This window comes from Mytilus californianus, unplaced genomic scaffold (assembly GCF_021869535.1).
Source record: "Mytilus californianus isolate M0D057914Y unplaced genomic scaffold, xbMytCali1.0.p SCAF_9, whole genome shotgun sequence".
NCBI classification, from domain to species: Eukaryota; Metazoa; Mollusca; class Bivalvia; order Mytilida; family Mytilidae; genus Mytilus; species Mytilus californianus.
This window is the reverse complement of record NW_026262745.1, coordinates 38,061,774-38,074,509: the sequence shown is the minus strand read 5'-3', so window position 1 is coordinate 38,074,509 and position 12,736 is coordinate 38,061,774. Positions and strand designations below refer to the sequence as shown.

General features: G+C 31.7%; 1 protein-coding gene across 28 annotated transcripts in view; it reads right to left on the bottom strand.

The window, feature by feature from the left end:
* LOC127715463 (E3 ubiquitin-protein ligase MYCBP2-like) overlaps positions 1-12,489 on the bottom strand; it is a 129,829-nt gene extending 117,340 nt beyond the window's left edge. For 26 of the 28 annotated variants that reach the window (XR_007988438.1, XR_007988436.1, XR_007988437.1 and 23 more), the window contains exons 1-13: positions 12,254-12,483; positions 10,826-10,892; positions 9,636-9,860; positions 8,796-8,949; positions 8,027-8,208; positions 6,888-7,032; positions 5,787-5,893; positions 4,043-4,108; positions 3,316-3,412; positions 2,492-2,562; positions 1,988-2,129; positions 1,284-1,360; positions 345-555 (exon numbers count right to left, since the gene is read on the bottom strand). Coding sequence is in view for 17 of the 28 variants with exons in the window: in XM_052221518.1 (XP_052077478.1) it covers positions 345-555; positions 1,284-1,360; positions 1,988-2,129; positions 2,492-2,562; positions 3,316-3,412; positions 4,043-4,108; positions 5,787-5,893; positions 6,888-7,032; positions 8,027-8,208; positions 8,796-8,949; positions 9,636-9,860; positions 10,826-10,892; positions 12,254-12,375 (1,666 nt within the window). In the remaining 11 variants the exon portion in view is untranslated. Of the gene's footprint in view, positions 1-344; positions 556-1,283; positions 1,361-1,987; positions 2,130-2,491; positions 2,563-3,315; positions 3,413-4,042; positions 4,109-5,786; positions 5,894-6,887; positions 7,033-8,026; positions 8,209-8,795; positions 8,950-9,635; positions 9,861-10,825; positions 10,893-12,253 lie in introns of all 28 variants that reach the window. The other 2 variants (XM_052221510.1, XM_052221516.1) reach the window with 2 other exon arrangements.
* Positions 12,490-12,736: the final 247 nt, after the last annotated feature.

Here is a 12,736-nt window from a genome sequence, read left to right as displayed (position 1 = left end):
AAAAGATAACAAAGTTTAATGAATGTAAATAAATCACAACCAAAGATGAACTTTACTTCTTTATCGATTAGAAGGTTAATTGCTATTTATTCCTGAATTTTTCTTTGGAGGCAGAAACAATAAATTCAAATACTCGACTAAATACATTTTTCTAGTTCTTTCAATAGGAGAAAAAAATTAAAACACAAAATATGGTACCCTGGAAATAATTAATTTTTATTCAACAACAGAAATTGATATCAACCAAAACAGATGAGTTCATAGTAGCATTGAAATCACAAATTTCAAAAAATTAACTCAAAATTTTTCTATTTAAACTCAAAGTATTTGTTCTAATGTCTTACAAGAGCTAGCATCACCATCTTCGCCTCTTTTAGGAGTACCAACAAAGAACAAACTGCCATCTTCTGACACTAATAATGCATGTTGACCCTCATGGCCTGTAGAAATCTGTATAATCTTTGGTGACTTGGTAATAGGAAGCTCCCCCCATTTCCCTTGAGACGGTCCTCCTTGCTTGATTCCCAAAGCTTGAGATCTTCCTGTGTATAGTACCTAAAATATTGATTGTCATAATTCATTTCATGGCATTATAAGAATGACATTTATCAAAGTCTACATATTTTAATTAATTTTCAAGTATGTCTCAATGGTCTTTACCATTAAAGATAAGCTTCAATACTTCGTTTTCTAGTGGCAGTCCAAATATCTGGCTCTTCATCCCGGTCATCCCACCTTATAAAACCTACCTATTGTATCCATTGTTTATAATTTCTTGTCCTGAATATGCATGAAATAATTGCCACTGGAAGTTGCTTTTTTCCTTAAATCTATTATCACTAAAGACGCACCTTAAAAGAGTGTTACATTTAGGAGAGGTTTGGCACCATAAAACCAACCTTTATGTTATTGGCTTTGAACTAGTTTTCAGTAACTGTGAGTACTCTTAGATCAATGTGTCTTTTGTATTTATGTTCGTTGTTTTTGAGCCTCCGGCTTATCTGAATAGTCAAGCTATTTCCAACTGATTTTTACAGTTTTTTCAGATGTTGTGCTGTTACACCATTGTCCCAAGTAAGAGAAGAGTTGAGTGCTCACAAACATGTTTAACCCTGCCTCATTCTGTATGTGCCTGTCTCGTCAGATACCTGGAATTCAGTGGTTGTCTTTGCTTGCTGTCTGTTATATCTGTTTTTCTTTTGTCACAAACTAGGCTGTTATTTTTTTTTAATTGTTTTATTACACCTATCAAATGAATTTTATTATCAAATCCGTTAAAATACCTTGTTTCCAGAAGTTCTGACCAAGGCAAATTCTTTTCCTGATACAATAAATACTGAATCTTCATCAAAACCTGTATCTGAAACATTTAATTCAAAAATAATTTTAATTCCTGTATATTAACGATTCTTCATCCTAATTATTTCTTTTTTTTTTTGGGGGGGGGGGGGGGGGGGGGGGGGGGGGGGGGGGGGGGGGGGGGTGGTTGGGGGGTGGGGGAGAGATTTTAGAGTTGGGAGGGGGGGTGGTTGGGGGGTGGGGGAGAGATTTTAGAGTTTTTCAAACTAACCGATTTATAGTCATTTAAACATAAACATACTATATGCAAAGAGAACAAGTGAGTCAAACTCATAAAAGTTTTATTTAGGCAAATATTTCTTTGACTGGAAAACAAAGAGGTATGAGAGGTCATAAAAGAGACAAAAATTTGTTATAAAACTTTTTTTTCTCCTCCCTCATTAAAGGTAAGCCTAAAAGAAAACCCAGTTTGTTTTGTTGGTTTTTTTTACTAATTTTTTTCAAAATTGTCAAGTGAGATTGTAAGAAAACTGAAAAATTCTTCATTTCTTATATTTCATGAACTAGTTTGTTGAACAGTGTGGAAATTTCTGTCAATTGTAAAAAGCATGCAGTTATACATTTTTCCTGAATAATGAAGCAGACAAATCTAAATGATCATTTTAAATGATATGAGAAGAAATCTTACTGATAGATCTTTTCTCTGTTTCAGGATCATATTGAGCTGATCCAAACACATCCATACACTTCCTGGTCAATTTTAGTGGTAACTCGCTAACAACTGACATGGGAGAAACTGATGGATTATATAATCTGACTACAAAACTATCCTGTGGAAGAAAGCAAATATTTGTTTCTAAATATGCTGGGTTTTGATTTCATGAATTGAGGATGTGAGATGTGAAAATTAAATGGTTATGCTTAATTTCATCAATTTTATTCATGGCAGTTTCACATCACTTTGTATTGCTTTGGAATCCTTACAGAATTGAAAATATTTTCGAATATAACTTACTCATTAATGTTCTTGATGAAAGGCTTGTATGAAAACTATCTATATGTTGTTTTTATGTCTTATTTATTTTTTTCATCGTTGGTGGATATAGTGGTGTGTTGTACTATCCTGTATTTTAGGGGATTTCTGCTATTTATGTCATCTTTTCATCCGACTCAAGCGTAAATACCAACTTACATCTTTGGCTGAAGCTATCTGACCTATGTAATCTCCATCACTGAACAAGGCACAAGGACCATGACCTTTACCTAGGAAAAACAAATGGTTTTCTTTCTTTAAATATAACTGATTTATCCTTTTGCTGCAGTACAAACAGTTTTATGCGCGAATGTCTTAAATGGTTAATTATGTTTGTGTTTTTTTCCTTTTATTTTTGGCATATACTAAGTGGAAATGTAATCTTTGGTTCTATTCTATATTTCTCTGGCTTCTTTTGGTTATGTATATTGTCCTATAACTTTATGATATTTTTATTTTTTAATACCCCTTAAAAAGATTTTAAATCACAGTTTCTTGGGTTAATATTGTCACGAGACAAGATTCTTGTTCATTCTGTCTATTCCAAAACAACAACATGTAATATATGTATATATATAAAAGGAAAAAAGAAAGATGGAAAATGTTCTCCCTGTAAAATATTGAAGTACCTGACACCTCATTTGAATTTTCTAACCATCTATGGCAGTTTAAAAATTGGAAAGAGAAAATGAAAATGTTATATCAGTCAAATTGAACGAACGACATGAAATGTCGTCTAAATTGTGTTTTATGGCTTGCATGCACAGCAAAACATGTTTGATCAAACAGCATATGATGGATAAAATCATTCTTCTTCCATTTATAAACTGTTTTGTCAATTTTGACAGTGCATTTTTTACACTTATTAGTGTTTAAATTGAATGAAGACTTCTTAAAAATAACCATTTCTTTCTGTTTCAAGTTTTTTTTATAATCTCTCTGCCTTTTTATCAACTTTTAAAAACTATATGCATATATCTCACCGTCCAGGTGAAATGAATCTTTTAGTTCAAATGTTTTACTGTCAACAACAGCAAGACAAGGATGTGTGTTGTCATCTGTTCTACAAAACAGCTGATCCTGAAAATGAAAGTAAAGAAAATTAATTTCTGGATAACTAACATTGCAATGTCATATAAAATTTGGCAGTTTCTATTTCAAAGGTATAACATGATGAAAAATAAATAACCAGGTAAAAAAAAAAAATCTTCTTTCATATTTTTTTGTTTTAATATATTCCAACAGGGTTAAATGCAATAGACACCTTCTTCATGTTTATTTTGAATCTTATTTGCACCATATGTCTAACCAGTGCATAAAATTCATATGATTAAAATAAGGATGAAAAATTTTGTGGTGAAAAAAAAATCTTCAATACAAATACTGTAAGCCAATTTATTATCGTGGGTGCTTTTTTCCACATTCTAGCTGACTTTGCAGAGATTTATTTTGTGATTTTCTAACTTTCTAGTTATATAAGGAAGGAGCGAAGTTTAAGATGGTCACGATCATTCATATTCACTCTTTTAAATGCAAAAAAAATCATTGGTTTACAGCATTTTTTATGTAAAAAAATCAAATGAACTCTTTGTTGAAGAAACATCTAACCTTTGAGCACTAAAACTCATTGACATATTACCCAAAACTCTATTTATTAGTAGCTGTATGAAATATCAAGAATATGCATAAATGTGTGTACTCTTTACTTACACCTGCACATGTCAACCATGAATTAGCACTGTTTGGAAAATTTTTACTGTATAGGTAAACATGACTCTGAAATGTAAATATGTCATACACTGTAAATTCAAAAATTTATGCAATGTTTTTAAAAACAGCAAAGGTTTCACAAAAATTAAACACACATCTTAATTTTGATAGCATTATTTGTATGTAGCATTTCCTGCAATCCCAAGATAGAGATAACTGTATTGTATTTGAAGCTTTGCGGACGTCCATCAGTAGTTTTACTGTCGCAAATTTAGTTTACCTGGCGACGCGGAGCGGAGACAGGTAATTGGATATTTGCGACAGAAAAACTACCGATGGACGTCCGCAAAGCTTCAAATACAATACAGTTATCTCTATTCTAATGCAAAATAAACAAATCATTCAATTTTAGTCATTATTTCAGTGTAAAATTTTCATTCAACAAAAATTCCGCGAAATGATGTTATCTTCTTTGGCGCCTAAACTAGGTGACGTCATAGGTATTCTTCCGGCATCAAACGTAAAAACCGGGCGTTTTCTGGCTTCTTGTCCGCTTCAGAATGTAATAAAATATGATAAAAAGAAGATTTCTAGGTGCAAAATGTGAGTTTTTTTGGTTTATTATTGAAGAAATTACATGTCAATACATTCCCGAATTCAAAATGTCGGCTTCCTTAGTTACAGACCGGGAGATAGAGAATTTTACACTTATTGTCATCCAATCAGAACCATTGATACAAAATAATTGCATTAGAATTAATAATCTATGCTTGTAATCATCATTAATCATAATAAACAATTACAAACACACTGTGATTAGTAAGAGCTGTTATACATCATTGCAATTTGAAATTATGATTTCTTAAAAAAAGTCATGTTTACAGGGAGGTTTGCTTATGCAATTAGCACAACTGCTGTGCTGGCTTAGAAGGCAATACCTATTTTATCGTTTTCCTCTGTGCTGATGCAATTTCCTTAGTACTTTTTATGAAATAATTATCAGTCTAAATACAATGTACCCAACATTATCGCTATTTTACGAATTTTTCCTTTGATCTTGCTGACTGATAATTTCCGTTCTCAGCAGAGTCGAGTGATATGAAAACGGAGTCGAGTGATATGAAAATTATCGCTAGAAACTAAGGGAACATGTGCCGTTGTCAAGGAAATTAACAACGTCTTCATAGGTAAAATAGCGATAAACAGATTATCATTGGTCATCTCAACTCGATTGCTTTTCTCGCTTTCGCCGTATCGGCTCAAGCGAGAAAATCAATCTTGTTGAGATAACCAACGATAATCTATAAATAATAAGAGAAGCTTCTTTAATATCAGGGCTATTCCATTAAAATGAATGTGGGTATTTAGAAAGGGAAGTTTCATTCTTAATCATAGTTTATGGGTTGTTTGTTACTGCTTGTATGCCCATTTGGTGTGTCCAATATTATTTTTTTTTAAATAAGTTGGTTGTGAGGGGATTTTGGGAAATCCCTTCATACCCTCCCACAGCCATTTAAATGAAACAACCTCATGGTTAATCTTCTAAAACTTTTCCAGGAAAGAGATAAATTGATTATAGATGAAACTTTTTAAAAAACGTTAGGCTTAAAAAAATTACTAAAGAGTACAAATAATGACTGGAATTTAAAAATTGAATTTCCTATAGAAAATAAACCCCTATCTTTATATAAAAAGTTGGACAAAATCCCATTAAAAAGGACATCCCTAATAGTAACTTGTATACCTTAATTGTTCCTTTATAACCAGAGCCTACTTTAAATATCCCTTCTTTGTTTAGTAGGTATAAGTAGGCTCCATCACTGGCTATCGCACAGTTCTGTGTAGAATCTGCTAAAATGAAAATGAAAATAATATATATACAAAAGATAAGTGAACTATACATTGATGAGACAGTGACCTAACAACATAAATAAAAAAAATCTATAAGACACCTCAAAAGGACATATTCATAAATTGAAACTAACTGTCGAAACTATGAAAAATAATTGGATCTTACTCTTTCATAATAATGATAAGTACTACGTTTACATCTTTCTAATATTAATACATGCATGTCTAAATCAAATCCTCAGCAGTGTTCAAAACACTTTAGATTTCTAAAAGGAATTCCTTCTGTCTCTTAAGAAAATAAAAGAAAAGTGAAAAATATCTATAACATTTTTATTGTTTTACTTTTGATTTACCAGGTAAAGACAACAATTTGTTAATAACTATCAAGTTGCCCTTGAAACTTTTCTTTGAGGAACATGATTTTCTGAGCTGGATAACAGAAGAAGACTGTATCCCACTTCTAAACAATAAAGTAAACTGTACTTATCTGTTTGTGTAAATTCTGTCATTATATACTCTGTAGGGAGAAAAATCAAAAATCTGTTTCGTCTGTCCTACCAAATGGGCCATTTGTTTGAATTTGTGGCTGCTGGATGAATACAGACGTGTTTAGTATATAATGATTTAGAAGGATTTACTTCCACTTTTTGAGAAAAAGCTCTAAATCATCCAAAGAACAGAAGAATTATGAATGAATAAATACTATCAAATATCAGCAAGCTACATTACATTATTCAATGCAATGAAGTTATAAAGAAATATGGAAAACCACTGATAGGTTTGCTACCAGTACAAGACCTGTCAACTTATATTTGTTCCTCCTAGCAAAAGTTCCTCAGGAAATTTATTCGTCAGGAATAAATAGTGTAATATTTATTGGAGTAAAAATCTTATTCCAGAATGTCTTCCATTTGGAACTAATATTATAAAGGAACTTCTATTCCATATAAGATCAAGCTGTTGGGTTGTACTAGTTAGTGTACTTTTACTATACCTGATATTTCTGGAAGATCTTCTACAATAAATCTATTTATTTCTGCCCCCACTTTGATCCCCTGGTGTAACCAATCAGGTAGTATAGATTTTCCTAGTAAAACAGCCTGCACACTCTTCTGTAGTCCTGTCAATATGCCTGGTACCTAAAAATAAAAATAACAATTACAAAAACTTAATGATTATTTTTCTACCTTTTCAAGATCTAAGAGGTTCTTTGTGGAAAAAAAATTAAAGAGTTGAATCTCTTGTTTTCTTATTCAAATCATTTTGTTATAGGTACAGCTAAGAAAATTTTCTTAGGATATTGTTTGATAGAATTACTTTTTTATTTAATAATTTTTTTTTTTAATTCAACTAACTTTATTTGATACATATTGTAATCAACAGGGTGACTTGGAGGAATATATCAGATTTTTTGGAATAAACCTTCACAGTAAACTTAACCAACGTAATTCATTCCTGCATTGACGTAACACTGGCTTAAATGTTGCTGAACAGCTTGATATTATACAAACAGTTTATAGTGGTAAAATATCATTGACATATTACCATAAACCTCACTATAAAACTTCACCAATAAGGACAAACGGACAAAAATTGGACTAAACTGTAAAGGGCATAAAAAATTAAAGAACCTTTGTGAGCACGCTCACATACCCCACAGCCCCACATTGTCACTGGGCAAACAAAATCTCAACTGATTCCTAAGTTCAAAGACTCATAACTCCTACAAAAGTCAACTGATAAAAAATTCTTGTGGATATGCACATCTACATACCATGTCCTTATTATCTATAAAGTTTCATGAAATTCTGTTGTGTGGTTTCAGAGAAGTTGCGATGACAAACTGTTGCAGTAGTATATTTAGGCCAAAATTCTAAGTTGAAAGGAGCATAGCTCCTAAAAATAAATAATAAAATTTCCTGTTGATATCCACATCTACATAGTATGTCCTTATTATTTAAAAAGTTTCGTGAAATTATTTTTTGTGGTTTCAGAGAAGTTGCGATGACAACAACAGGACTGACTGACAGACGGACGTACCGGTCAAAAACATTATACCCTGTGGAACTTTGTGCTGTGGAAGTATAATAAACCTTTGTAAGTCACATTGAAACTTAAGTGTACATTACATACCATAATTTCTTGTGATGACAATGATCCATTGGCCATTAACATTGCCATTACAGCTGTCAGAAGTTTTCCTGTGTCTCCAAGGGCCACGACCAAACTAAGCAGAGAAGAACATGCTAAAGCTGACAAGTCTTTGTCTGGTCCTGGCTCAGTAGATATTTCCATCAAAAGACTGAAGAAGTGTTCTGAAACAATACATGCATTTGCTTGATTTTTTATTCTAAAATAAATTCATTAGAACTTGAAAAAGACTTTAAATGGTTAATTACCACCATGTTTAATATTATCACCTAAAAATATTTAACATAAAATATTTGTACTTGAAGCAATTCTGAAAATGTATTAACTGTCTTAGGTTTGTTTGGCAACCATTTGTGAAATGACATAAAACATTATACTATTTCTCCATTTGAACACAATTATTTTTCAATATCAAGTTTATGAGAAGGAATTTGTGTTGCCATCATATATATCATGAAGCTTACATAAAAAGTTGAGGGGAAAGTTTCCAACTGCAGACTGGAAGACACCTCTACACAAATGGTATTTTGGAATTCGAAATATAAAGTTATCTCCCTTTGCCCACCAGCTGAAAATTCAATGCTGGATCATTTTTTTCCTAAAACAGCAGTCTCTGAGTAAAAAATTTTTTTTTGTATGGCCTAAATTTCAACTTAAGCAAGGTTTTTTGTGTATCAGCAAGAAAATGTGTGCACATTTGCATAATAATCTCACAAACACTTTTGTAGATTAAGCAAATGACATGAAATACCTATTACATCAGCTGGTTCAGACTTCATACTCTCAGGCTGTTGTCCCTGTAACATATCTAGCAAAGCAGTTAGAGCTCTTACACACAGCTCTGGATACTTATGTCTTGTGTCTTTAACAAGCTCAAATACACCGGTTAAACCAAGACCAACAATCTGAATCAGAAAATTCAAAACATACTCATTTCTGATAACCATTCGCAATAACAGTAAAAGATACATGCCATCTATGCCAAAATCATATCGATAATAAAATGAACAACTCAACTTAAAGCTCTTTCCATGTCCTTTTTATATCAATGTGGTTCTTCAGAACTACTATATATTATCTGTTGCTATGTTAGAAAATGAAAGGATATGGAGTAAATGTACATGGGACAAAATCGCACACAATACATAGAAAATTATCAATGAACAGGGCTTTTATTCCTGTTCTTATTCATTTTCTAATGTTTTTGTACATTCTAAGAGTTGGATTGCTTACAAAGATGTCATTGTAGACATCATTGTTTAATAGAATTATTTGACCTCCATACAGTTATGAAATACTGAAGTACTGTAAATTCTGAAATTTGTGTGATGTTTTTATTATTACAAAATGGTTTTGCAAAATTTAACTTGAAATATAAATTTTGACATCATTTTTATATTCAGTTATTTCTGAAATCGTTTTGCAAAATTTAACTTGATATATAAATTTTGACAACATTTTTGTATTCAGTTATTTCTGAAATCGTAATAATTAATCTCACATTTAAGTCTAATGTTCAAAAATTGCAAAAATTAATTTATGCCAAAAGATTAATGAATTTACAGTACATGTTTAAAATTTGACTGTTTACCTTTGGAAGTTTGATTGGTCCTTCTCTACTTTTCTCCTCCCGTTCTTCATCTGTTTCTGAATCTGATGGTAAGGACTGACTCTGGTGGTAGATCTGTGTAGCCTCTTTCATACATTGTTCCAATATGGACTGTCTCACAGTTGAGTAAACTGTAAACATTGAAGGATTGCCACATATCTCTAAGGTAGGTGGTGCTGATTCAGAGGTTTCTGGGCTTTTGTCTCTCTGGAATTTAGGACACATTGATTATGTGAGGCGTAGCCATCTTTTACAACAGTATTTATGTTAACTATTCAGAGGCTAGGATTCTGGGGTTATTTTGTGAGACAACCTATTTGTGCAACAATATTTATTGGAAATTATTCAGAGGCTATGATCCTGTAGTTAGTGAGCTTAACCTACAACAACTGCAACTGATTGAGGTAACATTTGTACTGAACCATAACTAATGAAGATTTAAAAAACTTTGTTCAATTGGACTTGAATAAAATATTTCATCCATGTAATGTTAAGGGAAGAAAATGTTTGAATATAACAGTCTATTTAGAATAACAATTATTATGTTTAACTGGAAACAGAAGAAAACAAAGTTGACCATATTTCTACACCCAGTACCATTGGTGTCCAACAAAAATGTGTTTTGAGGGAAAAGCAAATCTTTACTGTTATGATTAAATCACTTTAACATGTATTGTTCTATCATTTAATGCACTGTTGTTCTATTTAATATAAAAACAAGGAGATGTGGTATGATTCCCAATGAGACAACTATCCACCCAAGTTCAAATGAAGTGGATTAAGCATTGTTTTTCAACATCAATTTCCTTTTATAAGCTGTGTTCAAGCTAGACCATTTTCACAGATCAGTTCCTTGCCTTTTATCTGAGCCCTGTGCCCTTGAAATTGGGTGTTCTACCATTTTATTGTTCATTGGCACCACAATTCATTTGCGCCAATGTTACATTTCTTGCAAAACAATTCTCAAGATTGCATATATATCATGTATTAGCTATGCCAAAAATAACATAATCCATTTGTGCAATATACTAACACTATATGGGACAGGCACACAAAGCATGTGGCTGGGTTAAAAATGGTTATGAGCACTCAACCCTTCCAAAAACCTGGTACAGTAATGTAAACCTGCCACTTGAGAACAACAGTTAGTCGTTCCATTTGATAAAACTTACCTTAGATTTTTTATCTTTAGATTTTGATTTTGATCTCTTCTTTGCCTTTTTCTTTTCTTGTTTCTTTCTAATAACAAATTAATTGAAAGGAAATGAGAATATTTATATCAAATAATATTGTTAGTTTCTACATATAATTCAGCAGAGTTTTACCTCTATCATGTCAAAATTTTCATCATTACATAATTTCACATCAATATTACTAGGGTTTTAATTTCACTCCATTGATTTACAATATCACAAGGTGGGTTCTGATGTGGTAGTCTGACAATTTCTCTGTGAGGGTTAATGTTAAGGAACTTAATTATGTAATCATTTTAATATCATATAATAATTTATGGACATTATAAACATGTCCTAACAATGCATATCATTCAAAATAATTTGCAAATAAATTTTATAAAGAGTTTGAAGATGCTAAGATTTGTAAAAGAAATAATCTTGAATTTTATAGTTGAGTGGATTGGTAAGCCAGAATTTCAAAGTTTCTTTTGAAATAATGCTGGATCAATACAAAATGAAGAATGCTTTGTGTAATCTTATTGTCATATTCACTTAAATGTCTGACATACAAACTGGTCATTGAATGCAGAAAGTGTGTACAATTTCTTGATTTTGACAGGTAAATTACAACTTCCTGCAAACACAAAATTTGCGTTTCAGCATTAGATAATATCATAAACGGCAAAAATCAGTATGTAAATGATGAATGTAAAATATGGACCTGAGGTCTTAATAATAGAACTATAAGTGTGCAACATGATTGTTATCTAATTACTGACAAGGGAGTACTTTTACAGGGTTGCTATTGACCCAGAGTACCCATGAGAGTTTGCATAGTTGGGCAAGGGAGTAGTTCTTGATGCAACCTTTAATGTTGGTTAAGAAGTTCCCTACAGCATTTTTCCTAACCATTATTCAGAAGCATACTATTTCCTGCAAATTTGTATACATTTACATATACAATAAGCTTTTCACTGGCAGATTTTCATAATGGAAGTGAAAATGCTTCAAAAACACAGGAAAGCATCATTGAAACAGAACAGTTGCTTGGAAACATGCATAGGGTTTACTGTACGTTCTTACCATTACCACCTCCATCCAAAAAAACCTGCCCCTTATTCAATATGACTGCAATAACCGTGAAGTGCCCTATTTCCTACACATATCTAAGTACCAAACATGCAATAATAACCTTTTGGGTTCATCAGGTAGCAGCTGACTAATATTATTCTATTCCTATAACTTATCTGAGGCTTTTCTCACAGCCAATAAAAAAAATACATTTGAATTCAAATTCAAACAAATGTATGTGCATGATTGTAGGAAATGTTTCTTGGGGGATAACTACTGCTTCTCAGATAAACACAGATCATGTTTTAACCTGTCTGAATAAAAACTGTTTAATGAACCAATGGAGTTATTTACTTATTATCAGCCTGTGAAATGTGATAAGCATCAAACAAGTCATGAAATTTCGTCCTTAATTCATTTCCCTTCAAGTAAATGTCCAATTCACTCCTGGACGAAGGGAGCACCTTCGCACTCATTTCAACTGTGCTTCTCTACAACTGAAGAGTTCAGAGATTAAGTACTGGATGTAATGCGAAGAAATTTTCAAATTCAACTTTCGATTTTCTTCCATTTTCCATTTTCTATTTTTTTTAATTTGGTAATTACAAATTGCAAAATAATGTTACTTCTAACAACGATTACAATACTATTATCATAAAACTGTTTATACCTTGTCGATTATAATTCTAAATATACATTAATCAGATTTTTCATTCATTTTTTGTTCATTTCTCTTAATTGTATTCCTGGCAAAATATATTTTATAAGAATCTATGAATTCGGTTTTTATGGAAATTTTATAAAGATTATTAATAATAGAATAATGCCGGAGAATAA